General features: G+C 43.9%; 1 protein-coding gene across 2 annotated transcripts in view; it reads left to right on the forward strand.

Moving 5' to 3' along the window:
* Positions 1-8,469, forward strand: part of prorp (protein only RNase P catalytic subunit) — a 120,194-nt gene extending 111,725 nt beyond the window's left edge. The window contains exon 8 of one of the 2 annotated variants that reach the window (XR_010975713.1): positions 8,322-8,408. Coding sequence is in view for 1 of the 2 variants with exons in the window: in XM_068039268.1 (XP_067895369.1) it covers positions 8,322-8,453 (132 nt within the window). In the remaining variant the exon portion in view is untranslated. Of the gene's footprint in view, positions 1-8,321 lie in introns of both variants that reach the window. The other variant, XM_068039268.1, reaches the window with a different exon arrangement.
* Positions 8,470-27,322: the final 18,853 nt, after the last annotated feature.

Below are 27,322 nucleotides of genomic sequence, written 5' to 3' on the forward strand. Positions count from 1 at the left end.
CATGAAAAGAGACTGGCAGCTAGCATTAAAGGAAATGTCAAAGTATTCTATAGGCATAGAAATAGTAAAAGGGTAGTAAAAGGAGGAGTGGGGCCGATTAGGGACCAGAAAGGGGATTTACACATGGAGGCAGAGGGCATAGCTGAGGTATTGAATGAATACTTTGCATCTGTCTTTACCAAGGAAGAAGATGCAGCCCAGGCAATGTTGAAAGAGGAGGTAAGACAGACACTAGAGGGGTTTAAACTTGATAAAGAGAAAGTATTAGATAGGCTGTCTGTACTTAAAGTGGATCAAGCACCATCACCAGATGAGATGCATCCAAGGATACTGAGGGATGTGAGGGTGGAAAGCACAGAGGCACTGGCCGTAATTTTTCAGTCCTCCTTAGACTCGGGGGGGGTGGTGCCAGAGGACTGGAAAATTGCAAACGTTACACCCTTGTTCAAAAAAGGGTGTAAGGATAAGCCCAGCAATTATAGGCCAGTCAGTTCAACTTCGGTGGTGGGAACAGTTCTAGAAAACATAATTTGGGACAAAATTGATAGTCATATGGACAAATGCAAGTTAATTAAGGAAAGCCAGCATGGATTTCTTAAGGGAAAATCATGTTTAACTAACTTGCTGGCGTTTTTTGAGGAGGTAACAGGGAGGGTTGATGAGGGCAATGCTGTTGATGTGGTGTACTTGGACTTTCAAAAGGCATTTGATACAGTGCCACACAACAGACTTGTGATCAAACTTGTAGCTTATGGAATAAAAGGGACGGTAGCAACATGGGTATGAAACAAAGGGTAGTAGTGGTTAATGGATGTTTTTCGGGCTGGAGAAAGGTTTGTAGTGGAGTTCCCCAGGGATCAGTGTTGGGACCCTTGCTTTTTCTGATATATATTAATGACCTAGACCTTGGTGTACACAGCACAATTTCAAAGTTTGCAGATGATACGAAACTTGGAAGCATTGTGAACTGTGAGGAGGATAATGTAGAACTTCAAAAGGACATAGACAGGTTGGCGGAATGGACAGACAGGTGGCAGATGAAGTTCAATGCAGAGAAATGTGAAGTGATTCATTTTGCTAGGAAGAACATGGAGAGACCATATAGAATAAAGGGTATAATTCTAACAAAGGCACAGGAGCAGTGGGATCTGAGTGTATATGTGCATAAGTCATTGAAGGTGGTAGGACAGGTTGAGAGAGCAGTCAATAAAGCAGACAGTGTCCTGGGCTTTATTAATAGGGGCATAGAGTACAAGAGCAAGGAAGTTATGTTGAACTTATATAAGACACAGGTTCAGCCTCAGCTGAAGTACTGCGTACAGTTCTGGGTGCTGCACTTTCGGAAAGATGTGAGGGTACAGAAAAGATTCACAAGAATAGAAACATAGAAAAATAGGAGCAGGAGTAGGCCGTTCGGCCCTTCGAGCCTGCACCACCATTCAATACGATCATGGCTGATCATCCAAACTCAGTACCCTATTCCCGCTTCCTCCCCGTATCCCTTGATCCCTTTATCTCAAAGAACTATATCTAACTCTTCTTGAATATGTTTAATGATTTGGCCTCAACTGCTTTCCGTGGTAGAGAATTCCACAGGTTCACCACTCTCTGGGTGAAGAAATCCCTCCTCATCTCAGTCCTAAATGGCTTATCCCTTATCAGACTGTGACCCCTGGTCCTGGACTCCCCCGCCATTAGGAACATCCTTCCTGCATCTAGTCTGTCTAGTCCTATTAGAATTTTGTAGGTTTCTATGAGATCCCCTCTCATTCTTCTAAACTCTAGTGAATACAAGCCTAATCGACCCAATCTCTCTTCATACCTCAGTCCTGCCATCCCGGGAATCAGTCTGGTGAACCTTCACTTGCACTCCTTCCAATGCAGGAACGTTTTCCTCAGATAAGGAGACCAAAACTGCACACAGTACTCCAGATGTGGTCTCACCAAGGCCTTGTATAATTGCAGCAAGACACCCTTGCTGCTGTACTCAATTCCTCTCGCTATGAAGGCCAACATACCATTTGCCTTCTTAACTGCCTGCTGCACCTGCATGCTTACTTTCAGCGACTGGTGCACAAGGACACCGAGGTCTCGCTGAATCTATCGCCGTTCAGATAGTAATCTGCCTTTCTGTTTTTGCCACCAAAGTGGATAACCTCACATTTATCCACATTATACTGCATCTGCCATGTATTTGCCTACTCACTCAAACTGTCCAAATCACACTGGAGCTTCTCTGCCTCCTCCTCACAGCTCACACTCCCACCCAGCTTTGTGTCGTCTGCAAACTTGGATATATTACATTTAATTCCCTCATCTATATCATTAATATATATTGTGACTAGCCGGGGTCCTAGCACTGATCCCTGCGGTACCCCACTAGTCACTGCCTGCCACTCAGAAAAAGACCCGTTTATTCCTACTCTTTGTTTCCTGTCTGCCAACCAGTTCTCTATCCATGTCGGTACCTTACCCCCAATCCCATGTGCTTTAATTTTGCATGCTAATCTCTGATGTGGGACCTTATCGAAAGCCTTCTAAAAGTCCAAAAACACCACATCCACTAGTTCTCCCTTATCTATTCTACTAGTTACATCCTCAAAAAAATTCCAGTAGATTTGTCAAGCATGATTTCCCTTTGTCCGATCCTGTCACTGTTTTCCAAGTGCTCTGCTCTAACATCTTTTATAATGGATTCTAGCATTTTCCCCATTACTGATGTCAGGCTAACTGGTCTATAATTCCCTGTTTTCTCTCTACCCCCTTTTTTAAATGAATGGTTCCAGGGCTGCAGAACTTCAGTTATGAAGACAGATTGGAGAAGTTAGGACTGTTTTCCTTGGCGAAGAGAAGGCTGAGAGGTGATTTGATAGAGGTATTGAAATCATGAGGGGTCTGCCAGAGTAGCTTGAGAGAAACTGTTCTCACTCGTGAAAGGATTGAGAACGAGAGGGCACAGATTTAAAGAATTGGGTAAGAGAAGCAAAAGCGACATGAAAATCTTTTTCATGTAGCGAGTGGTTAAGGTCTGGAATGCGCTGCCTGAGTGCGGTGGAAGCAGGTGCAATTGAAGCATTCAAAAGGGAATTAGACTGTTATATGAAATGTAAGAATGTGCAGGGTTACGGGGAGAAGGCAGGGGAGTAGCACTAAGTGAATTGCTCATTTGGAGAGATGGTGCAGACACAATGGGCTGACTGGCCTCCTTCTGCGCTGTAACAATTCTGTGATTCTGGGTACAGGCAAGGTACATTCCGACAAGGGGGAAAATTAGGGTAAGCAAAACTAGAGCTCCCTGAATGACGAAAGTGATAGAGAGTAAGATGAAGCAGAAAAAGGGTGCGGATGGCAGATGCCAGGTTCATAATACAAGTGAAACCAAGCTGAATATAGGACGTTTAGAGGGAAAGTGAAACAGGAAATGAGAGGCAAAGAAAGAGTGTGAGAGGAGACTGGCAGCTAACATAAGAGGAAAATCTAAAGTCATCTTTTGACATATAATTCATAAAAGAATTGTAAGAGGCAGGGTGAGACCAATTAGAGACCAAAAAGGGGATTTACATGTGGAGGCAAAGGGTATGGCTGAGGTACTAAATGAGTACATTGTATCTGTCTTTACCAAGGAAGAAGATGCTGCTGAAGTCATAATGAAAGAGGAGGAAGTTGAGACACTGGGGGTGGGATAAAAATAGATAAAGAGGAAATATTAGAAAGGCTGGCTCTACTTAAAGTTGATAAGTCACCAGGACAGGGTGGGATGCATCTGAGGATTATGACTGAAGTAGGGTAGGAAATTGCAAAGGCACTGGCCATAATCTTGCAAATAATATTATACCCTTGTTTAAAAAAAGGGTGTAAGGATAATCCCGGCAACTACAGGTCAGTCAGTTTAACCTCAGTGGTGGGAATGCTTTTAGAAACTGCTTGAAAACGCTGGTTAGGTCACAGCTGGAGTACTGTGTACAGTTCTGGGCACCACACTATAGGAAGGATGTGATTGCACTGGAGAGGGTGCAGAGGAGATTCACCAGGATGTTGCCTGGGCTGGAGCATTTCAGCTATGAAGGGAGATTGAAAAGGCTAGGGTTGTTTTCCTTAGAGCAGAGAAGGCTGAGGGGGGGGACATGATTGAGGTATACAAAATTATGAGGGGCATTGATAGATTAGATAGGAAGAAACTTTTTCCCTTAGCGGAAGGGTCAATAACTAGGGGGCATAGATTTAAAGTAAGGGGCAGGAGGTTTAGAGGGGATTTGAGGGAAAAAAAATTCACCCAGAGGGTGGTTGGAATCTGGAACACACTGCCTGAAGAATTAGAATTAGAATTAGAATTAGAATATTACAGCGCAGTACAGGCCCTTCGGCCCTCGATGTTGCGCCGATCATCTGACCTACACTATTCCATTTACATCCATATGTCTATCCAATGACCACTTAAATGCCCTTAAAGTTGGCGAGTCTACTACTGTTGCAGGCAGGGCGTTCCACGCCCCTACTACTCTCTGCGTAAAGAAACTACCTCTGACATCTGTCCTATATCTTTCACCCCTCAACTTAAAGCTATGTCCCCTCGTGTTTGCCATCCTCATCCGAGGAAAAAGACTCTCACTATCCACCCTATCTAACCCTCTGATTATCTTGTATGTCTCTATTAAGTCACCTCTCCTCCTCCTTCTCTCTAACGAAAACAACCCCAAGTCCCTCAGCCTTTCCTCGTAAGACCTTCCTTCCATACCAGGCAACATCCTAGTAAATCTCCTCTGCACCCTTTCCAAAGCTTCGACATCCTTCCTATAATGCGGTGACCAGAACTGCACGCAATACTCCAGGTGCGGCCTCACCAGAGTTTTGTACAGCTGCATCATGACCCCGTGGCTCTGAAACTCGATCCCCCTACTAATAAAGGCTAACACACCATATGCCTTCTTAACAGCCCTATTAACCTGGGTAGCAACTTTCAGGGATTTATGTACCTGGATACCAAGATCTCTCTGCTCATCTACACTACCAAGAATCTTCCCATTAGCCCAGTACTCTGCATTGCTGTTACTCCTTCCAAAGTGAATCACCTCACACTTCTCCGCATTAAACTCCATTTGCCATCTCTCAGCCCAGCTCTGCAGCCTATCTATGTCCCTCTGTACCCTACAACACCCTTCGACACTATCCACAACTCCACCGACCTTCGTGTCATCCGCAAATTTACTAACCCACCCTTCTACACCCTCATCCAGGTCGTTTATAAAAATGACAAACAGCAGTGGCCCCAAAACAGAACCTTGCGGTACACCACTAGTAACTAAACTCCAGGATGAACATTTGCCATCAACCACCACCCTCTGTCTTCTTTCAGCTAGCCAATTTCTGATCCAAAGCTCTAAATCACCTTCAACCCCATACTTGCGTATTTTCTGCAATAGCCTACCGTGGGGAACCTTATCAAACGCCTTACTGAAATCCATATACACCACATCCACGGCTTTACCCTCATCCACCTGTTTGGTCACCTTCTCGAAAAACTCAATAAGGTTTGTGAGGCACGACCTACCTTTCACAAAACCGTGCTGACTATCGCAAATGAACTTATTCTTTTCAAGATGATTATAAATCCTGTCTCTTATAACCTTTTCCAACATTTTACCCACAACCGAAGTAAGGCTCACAGGTCTATAATTACCAGGGCTGTCTCTACTCCCCTTCTTGAACAAGGGGACAACATTTGCTATCCTCCAGTCCTCCGGCACTACTCCTGTCGACAATGACGACTTAAAGATCAACAACAACGGCTCTGCAATCTCCTCCCTGGCTTCCCAGAGAATCCTAGGATAAATCCCATCTGGCCCAGGGGACTTATCTATTTTCACTCTTTCCAAAATTGCTAACACCTCCTCCTTGTGAATCTCAATCCCATCTAGCCTAGTAGGCTGTATCTCAGTAATCTCCTCGGCAACATTTTCTTTCTCTACTGTAAATACTGACGAAAAATATTCATTTAACGCTTCCCCTATCTCCTCTGATTCCGCACACAACTTCCCACTACTATCCTTGATTGGCCCTGTTCTAACTCTTAGGTTTAAAAGAGATGGTAGAGGCAGGAACATTCAAGAAGTATTTAGATGAGCACTTGAAAAGCCATAGCATACAAGGCTACCGGCCAAGTGCTGGAAAATTGGATTAGAATAGGTGGGTGCTTGATGGCCAGCACAGACATGATGGGCCGAAGGGCCTGTTCCTGTGCTGTATGACTCTATGGCTATGATCTGGGACAAAATGAACAGTGACTTGGACAAGTGTGGATTAATTAAAGAAAGCCAGCACAGATTTGTTAAAGGCAAATCGTGTTTAACTAACTTTCTTGAGTTTTTTGATAAGGTAATAGAGTAGGTTGATGAGGGTAATGCGGTTGATATGGTGTACATGGATTTCCAAAAGGCATTTGACTAAATGCCACATATTAGGCTTGCCAGCAAAGTTGAAGCTCATGGAATAAAAGGGACATAGCAGCATGGATACAAAGTATCTGAGTGACAGGAAATGGAGATTAGTGATGAATAGTTGTTTTTCGGACTGGAGGTGGGGTTCCCCAGGGATCAGTACTAGGACCATTGCTTTTCTTGATCTATGTTAATGATCTACACTTGGATGTACAGGGCACAATTTCAAACTTTGAAGATGACCCAGAACTTGGAAATATTGTGAACTGTGAGGAGGATAGTGATGGACTTCAAGAGGATATAGTCTGGCTGCTGGAATGGCCAGACTTGTGACTGATAAAATTTAATGCAGAGAAGTGTAAAGTGATACATTTTGGTAGGAAGAACAAGATGATAAAATAAAGGCTGCAATTCTAAAGAGGTTTGAGGAACAGGGAGACCTGGGGGTATATGTGCACAAATTGTTGAAGGTGGCAGGGCAGGTTGAGCAAGAGGCTAAAAAGGCATATGGGGTTCTGCGTTTTATAAATGGAGACATTGAATATAAAAGCAAGGAAGTTATGATGAACCTTTATAAAACATTGGTTTTGTCTCAATTAGAGTATTGTGTTCAATTCTCGGCACCACACTTCATGAAGGTAGTGAAGGTGCAGAAAAGACTTACGAGAATGAGGTCCCTCATCCCTGGAACCAGCTACGTGGATAGATTGGGGAAGCTGTGACTGTTCTCCTAGGGGAAGAGGAGGTTGAGCAGAGATTTGATAGAGGTGTTCAAATTCACGAGGGGTCCGGACAGAGCAGATAGAGAAACTTCCCATTGGCGGAAGGGTCGTGAACCAGAGGACATCTATATAAAGTGAATGGCAATAGAAGCAACATGAGACATGAGGAAAAACCTTTTTAAGCAACGAGTAGTTAAGATTGGGAATGCATTGCCTAAGAATGTTTTAAAGGTAGATTCAATTGTGGCTTTCAAAAGGGAATTAGGTAAGCACCTGAAGAGAAAAAAACCTTCCAGGGCTATGGGGACAGACCTGGGGAGTGGGACTAGCTAATTTGCTCTTGCAGAGAGCCAGCACAGACACAATGGGCCAAATAACCACCTCCTGTGCTTTAACCATTCTATGATTCTATATCTCTTTGTGTGTTTATTATCTTTAGTGGTTAGCATTAAACTTCACTTAGTAAAGATTTAATAGTGCAAGCAAGTGTAAGTCAAAGGAAAATGAATCAAGTGATTAAATTCTAACTGCATTTAAAGACACTAATAACTGATAAATAGCTACATAATTAATCACAGTAACTAATTAACTTTTTTAACATCAAGTTAAATCCAATTATTTAATAAATCCAGACCTCAGTGATAAATTAGTTCAAGAAATAAACTACAGATGAACAATTAATTAAGTCATTGGCAGTGCAGGCAGTGTGTCGGAATTATAGTACACGGGAGTTTGTGTACAAAAACACTATCCCAGACTGCCACAGCTGCAAGGAACATCTCTGACTTGAAACACCCCAGCTCAGAGCCTGAGCTAGAGAGACTCCAGCACATAGGGAGGAGGAGGAATTTTTGGCTAATTTACTTCAGGGTATAGTACCACACCTGAGGAAAGTGCAGGAAAGAGAGAGTGTAATTGTCAGTCAGCTGGATAAGGGAAGGAGAGGTAATGAAAGAAGTCCAGCAGACACTGCTCCTGTCCAATAGGTATAAAGTACTTGATACATGAGGATAAGGGCAAAGACTGGAAAGCAAAGCCAAAATGCTGACTAAGTCACCGTGGAGCAGAACGCTGTCTAAGGGAAGGAGATGAGTAGTCTATTTTTAGTTGCAATAATCATTTTGTCTTTACATTAATAGTTTTTTTATTGTACCTTTCCCTATAGATCATACCAAAGTATGACACTATAGTACAGACAACAAGTAATACCTGGCACATACCGTATGATGAAGAGGGAGTGAAGAGATGTTCCTATGAAGTTCCACGTAAATGGTTGTGTCTTCAAAAACATAACTGAAAAGAAACAATGGCTGGAGATTTTGATGCTTCCTGCATTTCGCATTTTTTGTTTTTAAAAAAAGTGTTATACTTTATTTTTGCATTTAGTATTTCTTTAGCCATCTTGGGATGTTTTATTTTATTTCTCAATTTTCTTCTACATTTTTCATTTTTTCTTCAAAGAGCTGTGACTTGTGTTTCAGTATCAATTTCGAGGTGGTAATAGTCTTCTACTACTTCAGCCAAATGACCATTCTTCCTGTGTCAGTCTGTACAGTTTCAGCAGTCTTTTTGAACCTGGGGACATCAGAACTAAAATGTCACGGTCCCCACCTGAAACCTGCAGATGTACTGTCCAGCGTAGCTTAATGGACAGTTATCATGAGTGTCAGTCCTGTCGCTTATTTTTAATTTTGTTTTCTCATTACCTTTATCTCCCCCACTGCCACCACAAGGATGTAGTGGCTTATTGTAGTCCCTGCCAAGTTATCCTGGCTGAGTTCAGCTAACTCATGACAGATAAAGATTCAAAACATATTTGTCTATTGGGGTACCACAGAGCTTCTATGATGTAGATGATCTGTAGGTAGGTAAAATGCACAACTGCATTCTGCTCAGCCAGTTCACATTCAAAATAAAATAGCATTCTTGTTATCCGTTGATGAGATTACAGGAATACTTTACTTTTTTTTTAAGTTTGACTCTTTAAAGAAAGTATATCATTTGTTTAGGCCTGATTTTTGGTTGAAGGATCATATTAGTGATTTCCACATTAACATGGGAAATTTAAGCATACATCTCCTTCAAATAGTTTTGTATTCTAGGCCTCTAACAATTTTTTTTCAAATTACATCAGAATTAGCTGGTCAGTATCTTATAGTATGAGTGCGGAGTTTGCAAGTGTGGAGTTTGCAAGTTCTCCCTGTGACCGCGTGGATTTTCGCCGGGTGCTCCGGTTTCCTCCCACCGCCAAAGACTTGTAGGTGATAGGTAAATTGGCCATTGTAAATTGCCCTTCGTGTAGGTAGGTGGGTAGGGAATATGGGATTACTGTAGGGTTAGTATAAATGGGTGGTTCTTGGTCAGCACAGACTCGGTGGGCCGAAGGGCCTGTTTCAGTGCTGTATCTCTAAATAAAATAAATAAAAATAAAATAAATAAAATGCTAAGACAAATGTAATGTTCTTTTAATTTGAATTGCCATAACTCAGGATTGCAGTGATATTGAAAATAGTGAAGTAGGAATAGGTGGTGATAGGAGATTTTAATTTTCCCAACATTGACTGGGATTCACTTAGTGTTAGAGGTCTAGATGGAGCAGAATTTGTAAGGAGCATCCAGGAGGGTTTTCTAGAGCAGTATGTAAATAGTGCAACTCGGGAAGGGGCCACACTGGACCTGGTGTTGGGAAATGAGCCGGGCCAGGTGGTTGACGTTTCAGTAGGGAACTACTTTGGGAATAGTGATCACAATTCCGTAAGTTTTAGAATACTCATGGACAAAGACGAGAGTGGTCCTAAAGGAAGAGTGCTAAATTGGGGGAAGGCCAACTATACCAAAATTCGGCAGGAGCTGGGGAATGTAGATTGGGAGCAGCTGTTTGAAGGTAAATCCACATTTGATATGTGGGAGGCTTTTAAAGAGAGGTTGATTAGCGTGCAGGAGAAACATGTTCCTGTGAAAATGAGGGGTAGAAATGGCAAGATTAGGGAACCATGGATGACAGGTGAAATTGTGAGACTAGCTAAGAGGAAAAAGGAAGCATACATAAGGTCCAGGAGGCTGCAGAAAGACGAAGCTTTGAAAGAATATCGGGATTGTAGGCACAATCTGAAACGAGGAATTAAGAGGGCTAAAAGGGGTCATGAAATATCTTTAGCAAACAGGGTTAAGGAAAATCCCAAAGCCTTTTATTCATATATAAGGAGCAAGAGAGTAATTAGAGAAAGGATTGGCCCACTCAAGGACAAAGGAGGAAAGTTATGCGTGGAGTCAGAGAAAATGGGTGAGATTCTAAACGAGTACTTTGCATCGGTATTCACCGAGGAGAGGGACATGACGGATGTTGTGGTTAGGGACAGATGTTTGATTACTCTAGGTCAAGTCGGCATAAGGAGGGAGGAAGTGTTGGGTATTCTAAAAGGCATTAAGGTGGACAAGTCCCCAGGTCCGGATGGAATCTATCCCAGGTTACTGTGGGAAGCGAGAGAGGAAATAGTTGGGGCCTTAACAGATATCTTTGCAACATCCTTAAACACGGGTGAGGTCCCGGAGGACTGGAGAATTGCTAATGTTATCCCCTTGTTTAAGAAGGGTAGCAGGGATAATCCAGGTAATTATAGACCGGTGAGCCTGACGTCAGTGGTAGGGAAGCTGCTGGAGAAGATACTGAGGGATAGGATCTATTCCCATCTGGAAGAAAATGGGCTTATCAGTGATAGGCAACATGGTTTTGTGCAGGGAAGGTCATGTCTTACCAACTTAATAGAATTCTTTGAGGAAGTGACAAAGTTGATTGATGAGGGAAGGGCTGTAGATGTCATATACATGGACTTCAGTAAGGCGTTTGATAAGGTTCCCCATGGTAGGCTGATGGAGAAAGTGAAGGTGCATGGGGTCCAAGGTGTACTAGCTAGATGGATAAAGAACTGGCTGGGCAACAGGAGACAGAGAGTAGCAGTGGAAGGGAGTTTCTCAAAATGGAGACGTGTGACCAGTGGTGTTCCACAGGGATCCGTGCTGGGACCACCGTTGTTTGTGATATACATAAATGATTTGGAGGAAAGTATAGGTGGTCTGATTAGCAAGTTTGCAGACGACACTAAGATTGGTGGAGTAGCAGATAGTGAAGGGGACTGTCAGAAAATACAGCAGAATATAGATAGACTGGAGAGTTGGGCAGAGAAATGGCAGATGGAGTTCAATCAGGGCAAATGCGAGGTGATGCATTTTGGAAGATCCAATTCAAGAGTGAACTATACAGTAAATGGAAAAGTCCTGGGGAAAATTGATGTACAGAGAGATTTGGGTGTTCAGGTCCATTGTTCCCTGAAGGTGGCAACGCAGGTCAATAGAGTGGTCAAGAAGGCATATGGCATGCTTTCTTTCATCGGACGGGGTATTGAGTACAAGAGTTGGCAGGTCATGTTACAGTTGTATAGGACTTTGGTTCGGCCACATTTGGAATACTGCGTGCAGTTCTGGTCGCCACATTACCAAAAGGATGTGGATGTTTTGGAGAGGGTGCAGAGGAGATTCACCAGGATGTTGCCTGGTATGGAGGGCGCTAGCTATGAAGAGAGGTTGAGTAGATTAGGATTATTTTCATTAGAAAGACGGAGGTTGAGGGGGGATCTGATTGAGGTGTACAAAATCATGAGAGGTATAGACAGGGTGGATAGCAAGAAGCTTTTTCCCAGAGTGGGGGATTCAATTACAAGGGGACACGAGTTCAAAGTGAAAGGGGAAAAGTTTAGGGGGGATATGCGTGGAAATTTCTTTACGCAGAGGGTGGTGGGTGCATGGAACGCTTTGCCAGCGGAGGTGGTAGACGCGGGCACGATAGCGTCTTTCAAGATGTATCTAGACAGATACGTGAATGGGCAGGAAGTAAAGAGATACAGACCCTTAGAAAATAGGCGACAAGTTTAGATAGAGGATTTGGATCGGCGTAGGCTTGGAGGGCCGAAGGGCCTGTTCCTGTGCTGTAATTTTCTTTGTTCTAATCCTGAAAATTCTGTAAGATTTATGATTTTTACACAACTATATTCACTAATACTCTTCCTCAAATAAAAGTAAAATAGAATTTTTGGTTTTGCGAGTTTAGAATTCACTATTGTGTACCTTTATTAACTGAATAAAACCAATATTACTAGCTACCAACAAAAAAAGTTTAAACTTAAACAATGCACACACACAAACACTATTTTGCACTAAGTTAATTCTTAATGTTACCAGTGCTCAGATTAAAATACTTGAGAGAAATTGTGATGTGAATGATCTGGTAGGGAAATTTGACACTTTTTATGGTAGCTACATATCCAGCAGTCATAGAACTGTGGAATGTTACAACACAAACAGATCATTCGGCCGATCGAGTATGCACTGTATATTTTTCTCCAAAGGAGCCACCTCCTCTAACCTCCCTCTCCTGTTCATTTCCCATACCCTTAAATAGTCGTCTTCTTCAAGCAGTTGTTTAATTTTCTTTTAAAAGGATTTACTGAATTCTGCTCAACAGTTTTAACTTCCGTGTTGATTTTAACTTTTGGGTGGTTGACTATCGAAGCACACCAACCGTTCCAGGGATGAAGGGGTCGGAGCCATTTTTAGCACCCGGACTCATTTAAATGGAACCAGGGAGATGTGGGCACTAAATGACTCTGTCCTGCTCAATATCTAGCAGTCTGGAAGCCAGTGGGTCGGATGCATGATAAGTAGTTTGGGGATCATGAAAGGTGGAAACTAGTGTGACAGTGGGCCGACTATTTTTGCGGCGACCGAAGGAACACTCCTGCTCTGCTGACCCCACAAAAATAATTTAAAACTTACCTTTCCGGAGCCTCTTCGGCTCTATCAGCAGTGGAACTGGTTGGATAACCAGTTCTATCCTAAAATATGAACAGGGTTCCAATGTACATTGGTTGATTGGCATCATTCCATTCCAAACGTAGCAAACAGTCCATTTAGGTGAGGTGTCTTCGCTTGGTGCATCTTTGCTGATGGCTGTGAAAACCAATCTTTGAGAGGCAGATTCAGCCACAAGTGCCGCACGTGAAGCTGCCAGATGACGCTGTGAGTTGTTGTTCTTGATGTTGGCGTCTGTTGCCAAGCTTCTGTAGCAACTGCTCATCGTGGTAGTGCACACCAGTCCACAAGATGTGTCGCCGATTCCCTCTTTCGCTAGCTAGTGACTCCCAGGTGGGATAGTCGATATTTAGGGCCTTCGTGTCATGCTTGCAAGCATCCTTGAAGCAGAGCTTGGGCACCCCACTGGTCATCTGACCTCAGATAACTCACCATACAGAAGGTCCTTGGGAATGCAACCGTCTTCCATCCTGCGGATGTGTCCAGTCCACCAAAGCCGCCTCTGGGAGCTCTGCCTTTGAGAGGACTGCCCCATTTGTGATTTTTGTCCTGCCAGGATATACCCATAATGTAGTGCAGACAGCAAAGATGGAAATTATTGAGCTTTTTCTGGTAGCTGTATGTCGCCCATGTTTCACAGCCATACAGCAAGGTGCTGAGAACACAAGCATAATAAACCACCAGCTTGGTCCCAAGGGTCAGCTTGGTGTTATCCTCTGTGCATTTCACGAGTCAGCCAAAGGTAGTTGTTTTCTCTGTGCATGTATCGTGGTAGATTATCTGTCACCATGGACCCAAGGTAGCAGAATTGGCTAACCATTTCCAGTGGGGTGTTATTTAGTGTGATCAGGGGTGGAGATGCAACACCTTATCCCATGACCATGGTTTTCTTGGTGCTTACAGTCAAGAAGAACAAGTTACAGGCATGGGAGAGACAGTCCATGAGTCTTTGTAGCGGAGTTTCTATCTGAGCAACTAGCCTAGTATCATCAGCAGAGGAGTTCTCTGATCAGGATGCAATGTGTTTTTGTCTTCGCTTCCGCCCTTGACAGATGTAGAGTTTGCCATCTGACCTAGTGTGCAAGCAGACGCCTTCCATATCTGCAGGGAAGGCGAAGGTCAGGAGCATGGAGAAGAAGATGCCGAACAGAGTCAGGGCTAGGAGACAACCCTGTTTCACTCCATTCTTTACTCCAAAACTGTTGGAAGTGTACTGTACAATGCAGTGCATGTTGTCATGGTAGGAGCAGATGAGACTGAGGAGCTTCGGTGAACAGCCAATTTTTCTCAAAATCTTCTGGAGCTCTGCTCTGCTAATGGTGTTGAATGCCTTAATGAGATCTATGAAAGTAAAGTAAAGCAGTCTACTCTGTTCCTTACATTTCTCTTATAGCTGTCATATGGAGAAGATCATGTTCACAGACTTTATTTCTCAAGCATATACAAGGAAGAACTTCTCAGTGATAGAGTTTGCAGTACACATTTATAGAATACAATAGCCAGTACTCATTTATTCACTACCCCGACACACTGCGCTTCCAGGTATATTCGGCCTGCTAAGGGAACTGGGTGGCACAATTGACTTTGAGCCTTCATTCAAATCCAGTCCAGACTAAAGAGATTTAAAGTCTCCTCAATCTGCTGGCTGTAGGGAATTTGTGAAATGCAGTCTCAGTCCAGTTCTGAGTAGACATTAGTCCACAGCATAAAAGTGAAAGTAATTCATCACTGGCTGACAAACTCACTTAGAAAAGCCACAAGATGCCAGGTTTTGGAAAAAGCAAAAAAAGTCGCACTGGTGCAGTACATGTTGTTCTGAGTAGTGTTGGAGTTTTACTTTGTACCTCACTATGCTGTTCTGGAGAAAATCTAACCGCTCTGGAGTCCACAGGATTAAAGCAAACAAAGACTTTTATTTCTCAAGCATATGCAAGGAAGAAGCTTCTGGTTCACCCAAAGAACTTCTCAGTGATAGAGAGTTTGCATTACACATTTATAGAATACAATAGCCATTACTCCATTGAACAGAGGCGCAGTGGTTAGCACCGCAGCCTCACAGCTCCAGCATCTTGGGTTTGGTTCTGGGTACTGCCTGTGTGGAGTTTGCAAGTTCTCCCTGTGACCACGTGGGTTTCTGCCGGGTGGTCTGTTTTCCTCCCACAGCCAAAGACTTGCAGGTTGATAGGTAAATTGGCCATTGTAAATTGCCCCTAGTGTAGGTAGGTGGTAGGAGAATGGTGGGGATGTGGTAGAGAATATGGGATTAATGTAGGATTAGTATAAATGGGTGGTTGTTGGTCAGCATAGAGTCGGTGGGCTGAAGGGCCTGTTGCAGTGCTGTATCTCTCTATGACATTTATAGAATACAATAGCCATTACTCATTTGTTCACAGTACCCCGATACATTCCAGGTCTACAACTTGATCAATACACTGGATTGTATTGCCCCACAAACATCCTCCTGTTATCTCCTCTCTAAACTTTGAAGCTGCTAGTAAAGTTGCCAGTTCCCATAGTTTACTGCATCCTGTCTTGTCTCCAGCAATTTTGCTTATCTCTTTGATGAGTGAAGCATGGACAGCATGTTTACACAGACTGGAGGCAATTAAATACTGAGTTGTACAGTCTCAGCATAATGGTCAAGTATCCCATCATTCAATGGGTGTCTCACAACTACAGTGATTCTTCTAAACCTATTCATACATTCTTATGCTAAATCTACGAATGTTGCCCTTTGGTCCCACTTCAAAGCTATACCATGGCAATGTCCAAGAAGACGCTGTCATGATCTCCCAACTTAAGAACATAGAACATTACAGCGCAGTACAGGCCCTTCGGCCCTCGATGTTGCACCGACCTGTGAAACCATCTGACCTACACTATTCCATTTTCATCCTTATGTCTATCCAATGACCACTTAAATGCCCTTAAAGTTGGCGAGTCTACTACTGTTGCAGGCAGGGCGTTCCACGCTCCTACTACTCTCTGAGTAAAGAAACTACCTCTGACATCTGTTCTATATCACCCCTCAACTTAAAGCTATGTCCCCTCGTGTTTGCCATCACCATCCGAGGAAAAAGACTCTCACTATCCACCCTATCTAACCCTCTGATTATCTTATATGTCTCTATTAAGTCACCTCTCCTCCTCCTCCTCTCTAACGAAAACAACCTCAAGTCCCTCAGCCTTTCCTCGTAAGACCTTCCCTCCATACCAGGCAACATCCTAGTAAATCTCCTCTGCACCCTTTCCAAAGCTTCCACATCCTTCCTATAATGCGGTGACCAGAACTGCACGCAATACTCCAGGTGCGGCCGCACCAGAGTTTTGTACAGCTGCAGCATGACCTCGTGGCTCCGAAACTCGATCCCCCTACTAATAAAAGCTAACACACCATATGCCTTCTTAACAGCCCTATTAACCTGGGTGGCAACTTTCAGGGATTTATGTACCTGGACACCAAGATCTCTCTGCTCATCTACACTACCAAGAATCTTCCCATTAGCCCAGTACTCTGCATTCCTGTTACTCCTTCCAAAGTGAATCACCTCACACTTTTCCGCATTAAACTCCATTTGCCATCTCTCAGCCCAGCTCTGCAGCCTATCTATGTCCCTCTGTAACCTACAACATCCTTCGGCACTATCCACAACTCCACCGACCTTCGTGTCATCCGCAAATTTACTAACCCATCCTTCTACACCCTCATCCAGGTCATTTATAAAAATGACAAACAGCAGTGGCCCCAAAACAGATCCTTGCGGTACACCACTAGTAACTAAACTCCAGGATGAACATTTGCCATCAACCACCACCCTCTGTCTTCTTTCAGCTAGCCAATTTCTGATCCAAAGCACTTGCCTTGATGTTCTTCTGTTTGTGCTTTGAACCATGAGAAAGTTTCTTTCTGATTAGTGTATTGATGTATTTAGACCAATAAGGAACAATATCTTTGCACCAGTCAAGGAGGGGCTTCCATGCCAAGAGGGTTAGAAAGGTTGAGAGTTTCCATTTTGTGAACAGAAAGAGCAACAGGGAGCAGACAATAGTGTTCCCTACACTTCTTTTGTAGCTGGCATATGGAGAAGATCATATCCACAGAAGATCTGCCGGCGCGGAAACTGCACTGCTCTTCCGGGTACACTTGGTCTGCAAGTAAATGGAGTCTTCTAAGTATGACAGTAGCAAAGGCCTTTCCCATGACTTTAAGGAGCGAGATCCCCCTGTAGTTGTCTGTCACCTTTATTTTTGTATAGTGTGATGATTTTGGCATCACGCATCTCCTGTGGAACAGAGCCTACTTTGCAGCAGAGAAGGAGAAGGTCAGAAAGGTGTGGCAATAGATGGAACTTTCTGTGCTTGAGCAGTTCAGCTGGAATTCCATCCTTGCTGGGTGCCCTTCTGTTTGCTAGGCGGTCTATGGCCTTCTCAAGCTCCAGTGATCAGGGTTATTTATCTAACTCAGCCATGACAGGAAGCTACAGGAGAGCATTAAGCGCGGACCGGGAGATGTCCGACTCACAGCTCACAGTAGCGTTCAGCTCATTGGAACATCTGTTTACTTCTGTCGACTTCAGGGGAGCAACTTTGGTGATGGCAGGGCCAAGTGCCCTCTTGATCACTTCGTGGATAGCGCAAAGATTTCCTTTGCCACGTGCAGTTTGGATTTCTTGGCATAAGCTGATTCAGTGTTTGTTTGAGCAGTATCTCTCTCCTTTGCACAGCATCTTGGCTACTTTCAGGTCTTTGCTGTTGGTTTTATGTTGTGCATCATGTAGGCTTTGTTTATTGCATCAATGACAGATATCATCTCAGCTAAGCAGGTCTCAAATCAGCTCATGTTGCGGGTTACACCTTTAGCAAATGATTCTTCTGCTGCTTCATAGATGATTGAGCTTAATGACTTCCAAGTTTCAGCGATACCAGCATCAGTTCTTCCCATTAAGGCTTTGGTGGGTAGCAAGCGTACTAATGACAGTGCAAAGTGCTGGTATTTGACATCATTGCTTATGCAAGAGACGTTGATGCACGGTGGGCCGTCGTGTTTGGAGCTGTGGAACTTCCGGGAGTGCATCTTCACTCTGCTGCTGATAAGAGAGTGGTTGGTGTCACAATCTGCACTATGGTAGGTGTGGGTGTGAAGAACACTGGGCAGAGCGAGCCTCCTTGTAATGACTAGATCTAGTTGGTGCCAATGACCAAACCTTGGATGACACCATGATACCTTGTGGCAATGTCTCCCCTGGATGGTGTTGGTGATGCAGAGCTCATTCAGGGCACAAAGCTCAAGAAGGCATTGTCCGTTATCGTTGATCTTGCCCACCCCATTAAGACCAAGGCACGTTGGCCGTGAATCACTGCCTGCTGCAACATCTGCATTGAAGTCACCCAGGATGAATAACCTCTCGCCATTTGGGATGCTCCTCAGAACAAAGTCATAGGAACACTCTTTATCTGAGATGCTGCCCTTCAGAGTTGGTGCGTAGACGCTTATGATGTTGACTTCCATTTGGTGATAATCACAGGGAGATGAGGCACTCTGAAGTTGCTATTGGTGGCTCAATTGACTGTCAGCTGGTTGCTCACTGTAAAGCCTACACCATGCTTACGGCGACCTTCAGCACTCTTTCCATGCCAGTAGAAGGTGTAATTAACCTCTCAAAGAGCCTGTGTCAGCTAATCTGCTTTCTTGTCGACATCAAGCTGGTGTAGCTCACGATCAATCAGGGATGCCTTGTGTACACGAGCTGTGGAGTGTGGGTCGTTGTTCATTACAGGACACACAGTCCTCACACTTCAGCTTCCAAGCTGAAAGATTACCTTTCTTTGTTTGCTGCGTAGCCTAGGCATGGTTCTAGGAGTCTGCACCATCCGCTCCCCACCCCCCCACCAATCCCCAACCCGACCTTGTAGGCTGGTGTCCGGTGGAAAGGCAAAGGCCTAAACGTCTGGCGCCTATTCAGTAGCAGGAGGTGCCGGAAGGTACTAACTTGAGGGAAACACCAACTGCCCAATGGGACTCCACGCCAGATATTGTCAGGTTTACTCCATTAGCTGTTAGCTCTTGATGTTGTTAATATTGAAAGCACTGACCGGAAGGGCCCAGATCAGCACAAAAGTAGGTGTGATCTTGTCCTCCAGGTGTGCGAAGGGAGCAGCTTTTTTTATTTGTTCATGGGATGAGGGCATCGCTAGCTAGGCCAGCATTTATTGCCCATCCCTAATTGCCCTTGAGAAGGTGCTGGTGAGCTGCCTTCTTGAACCGCTGCAGTTCTTGGGGTGTAGGTACATCGACAGTGCTGTTAGGAAGGGAGTTCCAGGATTTTGACCCAGCGACAGTGAAGTTCCAAGTCAGGATGGTCTTTGGCTTAGAGGGGAACTTGCAAGTGATGGTCTTCACAAGAATCTGCTGCCCTTGTCCTTCTAGGTGGTCGAGGTCGCGGGTTTGGAAGGTGCTGTTGAAGGAGCCTTTGTGAGTTGATGCAGTGCATCTTGTAGATGGTGCACACTGCTGCCACTATGTTTTTGTGGTGAAGGGAGTGAATGTTGAAGTTGGTGGATCGGGTGCCAATCAATTGGGCTACTTTGTCGTGGATGGTGTCAAGCTTCCTGAATATTGTTGGAGCTGCACCCATCCAGGCAAGTGGAGAATATTCCATCACACTCCTGACTTGTGCCTTGGGGATGGTGGACAGGCATTGGAGAGTCAGGAGGTGATTTACTTGCCGCAGAATTCCCAGCCTCTGATCTGCTCTTGTAGCCACAGTACTTATGTGGCTGGTCCAGTTCAGTTTCTGGTCAATGTTAACCCCCAAGATGTTGATGGCGGGGATTCAGCTATGGTAATGCTGTTTAATATCAAGGGGTGATGGTTAAATTCTCTCTTGTTGGAGATAGTCATTGCCTGGCACTTGTGTGCTGCGAATGTTACTTGCCACTTATCAGTTCAAGCCTGAATATTGTCCAGGTCTTTCTGCACGTGGACACGGACTGATTCAGCATCTGAAGCGTTGCGAACGTACGACGTTCAGTACCTATTATCAGTGAACATCCCCACTTCTGACCTTATGATGGAGGGAAGGTCATTGATAAAGCAGCTGAAGATGGTTGAACCTAGGACACTACCCTGAGGAACTCCTGCAGTGATGTCCTAGGACTGAGATGAAAAACCTCCAACAAACACAACCATCTTCCTTTGTGCTAGGTATGAATCTAACCAGCGGAGAGTTTTCCCCCAGATTCCCATTGACTCCAGTTTTGCTAGGACTCCTTGATGCTATACTCGGTCAAATGCAGCCTTGATGTCAAGGGCAGTCACTCTCACCTCACCTTACCTCTGGAGTTCAGCTCTTTTGTCCATGTTTGGACCAAGGCTCTAATGAGATTAGGAGCTGAATGGCCTGAGCAGAACCCAAACTGAGTGTCAGTGAGCAAGTTATTGCTGAGCAAATGCTGCTTGATAGCACTGACGAAGACCCCCTTCCATCACTTTGCTGATGTCAAGAGTAGACTGATAGGGTAGTAATTGGCCGGGTTGGATTTGTCCTGCTTTTTATGTACGGGACATACTTGGGCAATTTTCTACTTTGCTGGGTAGATTCCAGTGTTGTAGCTGTACTGGAACAACTTGGCTAGGGGTGCGGTAGTTCTGGAACACAAGTCTTCAGTACTATTGCCAAAATGTTGTCAGGGCCGATAGCCTTTGCAGTATCCAGATGCCAGCTTTCAGCAGTTTCTTGATATCACGTGGAGTGAATCGGATTGGCTGAAGACTGGCATCTGTGATGCTGGCAACCTCAGGAGGAGACCGAGATGGATCATTCACTCAGCACTTCTGTTTCATCTTTATGTTGTTTCTGGTTCCCATATGTTGGAAAGAATCGCACTTTAAACTTGGAAAAGGCTGGAGTCAGTTTTGTTTAATTCAGCACCATGCTTTGCTATGAAACTTGGTTCAACTGGTTCTTGTTTTTACATATAACATGACTTCCCAGTGCAGCCATGAATGTGGCCTCCTACTGGAACACTTACACATGGAAACTAGTTCCAAGCTAATTAGTTCCTAACACTTTACAGATGGTGTAACAATATATACATATATAACAAATTCTGGCTGAAGATGGATGTAAATGCTTCAGCCTTGTCTTTTGCACTGATGTGCTGGGCTCCCCCATCGTCAAGGATGGGGATATTTGTGGGGCCTCCTTCTCCTCCTATTAGTTGTTTAATTGTCCACCACCCATTCACGACTGGATGTGGCAGGACTGCAGAGCTTCTATCTGATCTGTTGGTTGTGGGATCACTTAGCCCTGTTTATCGCAACTATATAAATAAAAGCAAAATAATACTGATGCTGGAAATCTGAAATAAAAACAGAAAGCGCTGGAATGCTCAGCAGGTCAGGCAGCATCTGTGGAGAGACATGCAGAGTTAACGTTTCAGATCTGTGGCCTTTCATCAGATCTGGCAAAGGTTAGAAAAGATTTAGGTTTTAAGCAAGTGAAGGGGGGAGGGGGAGGGGGAGTGTGATTTGGTGGGGAAGAGAAGAAAAGGGAAGGAGTGTGATAGGGCAGAGGGTAGGAGAGATTAAATAACAAAGCTGTCATGGGACAAAGGCAAAGAGCTTATTAATGCTTGTGGTGAAAGACAAAGCATTAGTCCAGAGAGAATGTTTATGGCAGAGCAATGAGCAACTCTGTCCACGTGAAAAAAAGGCACATGGTTAAAAAATAAACTAATAAAAAAAAATATTTTTAAAAAAGGCCAGTCATGCTCTGAAATTGTTGAACTCAATGTTTAGTCCGCGAGGCTGTAGAATGCCTAATTGAAAGATCAGGTGCTGCTCTTCAAACTTGCGTTGATGTTCACTGCAACACTGCAGCAGGCCAAGGACAGAAACGTGGGCAGGGGGGTGTGTTGAAATGGCAAACAACTGGAAGTTCGGGGTCATGCTTTCGGACTGAGCAAAGGTGTTCCACAAAGTGGTCACCCAATCTGCGTTTGGTCTCCCCAGTGTAGAGGCGACTGCATTGTGAGCAGCGGTGTCTATCACATGCTGCTTCCATTGTTTGGCATGCAAGTAGTCCTGTGTTGTAGCTTCACCAGGCTGACACCTCATTTTTAGGTATGCTTGCACTCTTCATTGAACCAGGGTTGGTACCCCGGCTTGATAATAACGGTTGCGTGGGGTATATGCTGAGCCATAAGTTTAAGATTGTGGTTGAATACAATTCTGCTTCTGCTGATGGCCCACAGCGCCTCATGCATGCCCACCTTTGAGCTGCTAGATCTGCATGAAACCTATCCCATTTAGCACGGTGATAGTGCCACACAACCCGATGGTGGGTCCCCTCAATGTGAAGACGAGACTTAGTCTCCACAAGGACTGTGCGGTGGTCACTATTACCAAGACTGTCATTGAGAGATAGATTGGTGAGGACAACGTCAAGTAGGTTTTTCCCTCACCACCTGCCGCAGGCACAGTCTAGCAGCTACATCCTTTAGGACTTGGCCAGTATTGGTGCTACCGAGCCACTCTTGGTGATGGACATTGAAGTCCCCACCCAGAGTACATTCTGTGCCCTTATTACCATCAGTGCTTCTTCCAATTGGTGTTCAACATGGAGAAGCACTGATTCATCAGCCACAGGGAGTGGGAGGGAGTGGTGGTGGTAGTAATGGGCAGGAGGTTTTCCTTGCCCATGTTTGGCCTGATGCCATGAGACTTCATAGGGTCCACAGTCAATGTTGAGGACTCCCAGGGGAACTCCCTCCTTATCGTTTATCGCGAGGGTAAATTAAATACAAAAGTAGGGAGGTTATGCTTCAGCTATACAGGACATTGGTGAGACCACAACTGGAGTACTGGTCTCCTTATTTAAGGAAGGATGTAAATGCATTGGAGGCAGTATAGAGAAGGTTTAGTAGACTAATACCTGGAATGGGTGGACGGTCTTATGAGGAAAGGTTGGACAGGCTAGACTTGTATCTACTAGAATTTAGAAGAGTAAGAGGTGACCTGATTGAAAGATATAAGATCCTGAGGGGTCTTGACAGGGTGGATGTGGAAGAATCTAGAACTAGGGGTCACTGTTTAAAAATAAGGGGTCGCCTATTTAAGACAGAGATGAGGAGAAATTTTTTCTCTCAGAGGGTCGTGAGTCTTTGGAATTCTCTTCCTCAAAAGGCGGTGGAAGCAGAGTCTTTGAATATTTTTAAGGCAGAGGTAGGTACATTCTTGATAAGGGAGTGAAAGGTTATTGGGGGTTGGTCGAAATGTGGAGTAATTGGTTCAGCCATGAACTTATTGAATGGCGGAGCAGGCTCACGGGACTGAGTGGCCTACTCCTCCTAATTCGTATGTTCGTATGACTGTATACCACTGTGCCGCCACTTGTGCCAGGGATGGTGATGGTGGTGTCAGGCTTGACTAGCCTCTGGGACAGTTATCCCAATTTTGGCACAAGCCCCCAGGTGTTAGTAAGGAAGACTTTACAGGGCTGGGTTTGCTGTTGTTGTTTCCAGTGCCCAAGTCGATGCTGGGTGGAGTCTGTCTGGTTTCATTCCTTTTCTTAGGCTTTGTAGCAGTTTGATAGGCCATTTCAGAGGCCTTGTAGGCCGGACCAGGTAAGGACGGCAGATTTCCTTCCCTAAAGGGTATTAGTGAACCAGATGTATTTTTAAAACAGTCACCAATGGTTTCATGGTCACCATTAGACTAGCTTTCAATTCCAGGTTTACTAATTGAATTCAAATTTCACAATCTACTTTGGTGGGATTCGAACCCATGTCACTGCTTCCCACCTCCAGTTGCCACCTCCATCCTCAGAACCCTCCAGCTACTACGCCCTCACGTGGTCAATCTGAGATGACTGTAGGTCGCTTAGGAGTGAACTCAGCGCAGGCAAGTTATTTTCTAGCCAGGAACAGGCTGAAAAGTGGAAAAAACAGCATAACCAGTGGCCAACTGCAGGCTCAGCAGGAGAATTAAGTCTCAATCACAGCAGTGGTGGGGAAAGGGCAGTAGACTGATCAAAGTTACTTTAAATATCACAATAGAGCAGCAATTCAGAGATAAAGTTGAGTCTTGCGTTATGACCAGTGCAGTTCAGAGCAAAAGCATCGTCTTGATGTTGAGATAAGTCCAGAAATTTGAAGCCAAGTTTGAAAGAACATCTAGATCTAGATTTTTCCGGATCTTTTCCACAGCTGACAGATCAGAAAAAAAGGCAGCAGATTATAGACAGAAGCAGAGTCTTATATTTGTTTCCAATTTAGTCCAGTACAGAAACATGTGAAGCCAGGAATTTGAAGCCAGATTTGAGAGAAAAACCACATCCAGGTCTTATCCGGATCTTTACCATAAGGCAAGGTTGGGGGTTGGGATTTGTACCATCAGACATAGGCCATTTGAACTAACCGTTAACTTGAAGTTTGGGCTAAAATGCACCTACTGTTAGAATCAGGGGAACTTAAACAGCAGAAGGGAGGATTTAGTCAGGAGAATGAGCAACGGATGGCTGCAGACGGCCATGGATCGATGTGAACAGTGAGGAGTTCCCTAGGGAGCTACTGCCCAGGAGCCATCATGGTCAGATAATGTAATATAATGCACATTATAGGACTCCAATTTTCATACTAGAAGAGGCCTGTCCTGAAACAGGCAGGCACTATGTCTGCTCAGAGGCGTAAGCCCCTTTCGATAGTGCCGTGGGCAGATCATCGGTGTTAACGGGGTGATAAGCTGACTGACTCCATCCTAAGGCCATTACCACGTCTGTTAATGCTGATTTTAGCAAGTTAATATTGACCTCATAGAGTTCATCAAGTATCCATTTCCTATTCCACTACAGATGTTATCACATTGAAATCTAATCCTGCCTTCATCCAGAATTCACACACATGCACTTTCCAGCATGACTCGTAAAGGAGCAATGGGGCAACAATTTGACTTTTTTTTTCCATCTGTGAACAAGGAGCACTGAGACCAAATTGTAGTGCCCCATATTTCTAACTTGTTGACACTCCCATATAGTGTGATAATATGGGTGAATTACTAAATGGCTGATAACTGCCACAAACCAAACCCCTGCAATAATTTAGAGTCACCTTTGGGAAAGAAGGTGGGACAGAAAATATACCAAAATTAATGTCCCCAGCAGGTGTTACTATACGCATTGCTATGTGCAGAGTTGGGATGCAGCCTAATGTCAGCAGTTCCAGCACTCAAGTTATGTTGTGTAAAATAAACTATTAAATGTCACCAGTTCCATAACTGTCCAGCATTTATGGTAGTCAAAATCGTGCAGTTTATTGTGCAGAAAGTGTCCTCCAACCGACATGTATTTATAAGACAACTTGCATTTGTATAGCATCTTTAAACATAATAAATTCTCCCATGGAGACAAAGATCGAACAATACACGATTGAGAACAATTGACCAAAGGCACAATGAAGGAGACAGGTTTTGAGAAGGTTCTTAAAAATGGGAAGGCAAGTAGGAAGACAAAGATCTGTAGCGAGTGAGGGTAAAAGCTCTGCTATCACATGAGGAAAGCCATAAAGTGCAGATGCACAGCAGCCCAGAATTGGAAGACTATGGTGTGGACAGTTCTGTGCTGTAGGGCTGGAGAAGGTTACCGAGATACCGTGGTTGAGGCCATGTTGATGTTTGTTAAGAAGCACAGATTTTGAATTTGTTTTCTGGGAGACAGAATGTTGAAGTTGATGAGTAAGATTTAGCGCTTGGCAAGAGGCAGGTGGTGATGTTTTGGACAAGTTGAACGTATAGGAATGAGTTTGGAAGGGATTGAAAAGGTTGACTCTTGAGGCAATGACAACATAGATAAATGTTTTGGAGGCAGAGAGAGGGAGACGGGATAAAAATGGATTTTGGATAGGATATGGAGTTTGAAGCTAAGCTCAAGGTTGAATAAAGCAATTCAGTTTGAGTGATAGCCATATATAAAATTTAATTTTTAACCATTTCCTGAAGGATTTCTAACTGCATATGTATTTTTGAGGCTGCAGCTGGACACATATTGTGATCGTTGGGCCAAGGGCAGCAGGAGTGCCCCTTCAGTCAACACAAAAGTAATCTAACCCTACACCTTTCTAGAGGCTACTGTATTAGCTCTTTAAGACTGGTGCTTCAGAGTGAACTTTGGAATCATGTTAACTTATGTTCAGTCAAAGAAAAAATGAGCAACACCAATTAAGTGGGTATGGATTGGCATTTGTAGCAGGTTTTTTCCCCAACTCAGGCATTTCCTCTGCATTTGGTATAATTGAAGACAAGTTTGGTCAATTAAATGATTGGGGAGCTAAATTGTCAAGTGTAAAACACTACAATGTATTCATTTTGAATAAATAAACTAAAGATTCTGAACTTTAAGAGTCAACAATGGCCACCGAGTTTTCTTGGGTACCTTTGGTGAGGTTACACCTGTAGGCTGTTGGGCTTGGAGAAGAAATCATTGGAGCTACTGTTGAGAGTCTGATAATTGTAACCTGCTCATGGCTGTTATAACTGAGCCAAGAGAATGTTAATGAAAGGAAGCATAAAATATACTGATCTTCGGGCAGTGGCAGAAAAAAATCCTTGGCCATTGAAATGTGCCACTGTGAACAGATCCCAAGGCAAGGATGTGATTTTTGAGGCAACTTTGAGTCCCATCCTGAAACAGCCCAAAAATAGTCATGTTTAAGGGAATAGGATATGATACATTAACTGTACTGTAATAAGAAACACTGCAATTAAGATGAGATGGTGGGAAATGTAAAGAGACAACACCCTGAGAGGCTGCTGTGTATTACCAAAGAATTGACAATTGTATATTGTAAATAACTTAGTAAAACATTTACATATTAACTCATCAAGTTGCCTCTGTTAATATGGTAAAACAAATATTTCTTAATTCTTAAGTAGTTTAATAAAATTCAGGGATTGTTTTAGAGAAAAGCCACAAGAAGAGTTAACAAAGACAATGTCCCAAATTTTGTGGTAAAAATAATGGTGAGCCTATCAATGCTCTATGTTATTAAAGAATAAATAAGACAGCAATTTCCAGTGACCATACATGCACAGTTAAACATGGAAATCATGAACAGTATCTTGCTGAGAAACTTGGCATTCAAATACCTGAAAGGATGTGAAGTTGGTATACTTACGTAATAGATACCCACCAAATATGCGCTGGGCTTTAAGAAGGATGTGAAGGCATTCGAGCAGGTGCAGAGAAGATTCATGAAAATGGTTCCAGCAATGAGGAACTTCAGTTATGAAGATAGATTGGAGATGTT

This window comes from Heterodontus francisci, chromosome 9, assembly GCF_036365525.1.
Source record: "Heterodontus francisci isolate sHetFra1 chromosome 9, sHetFra1.hap1, whole genome shotgun sequence".
Taxonomy (NCBI): domain Eukaryota; kingdom Metazoa; phylum Chordata; class Chondrichthyes; order Heterodontiformes; family Heterodontidae; genus Heterodontus; species Heterodontus francisci.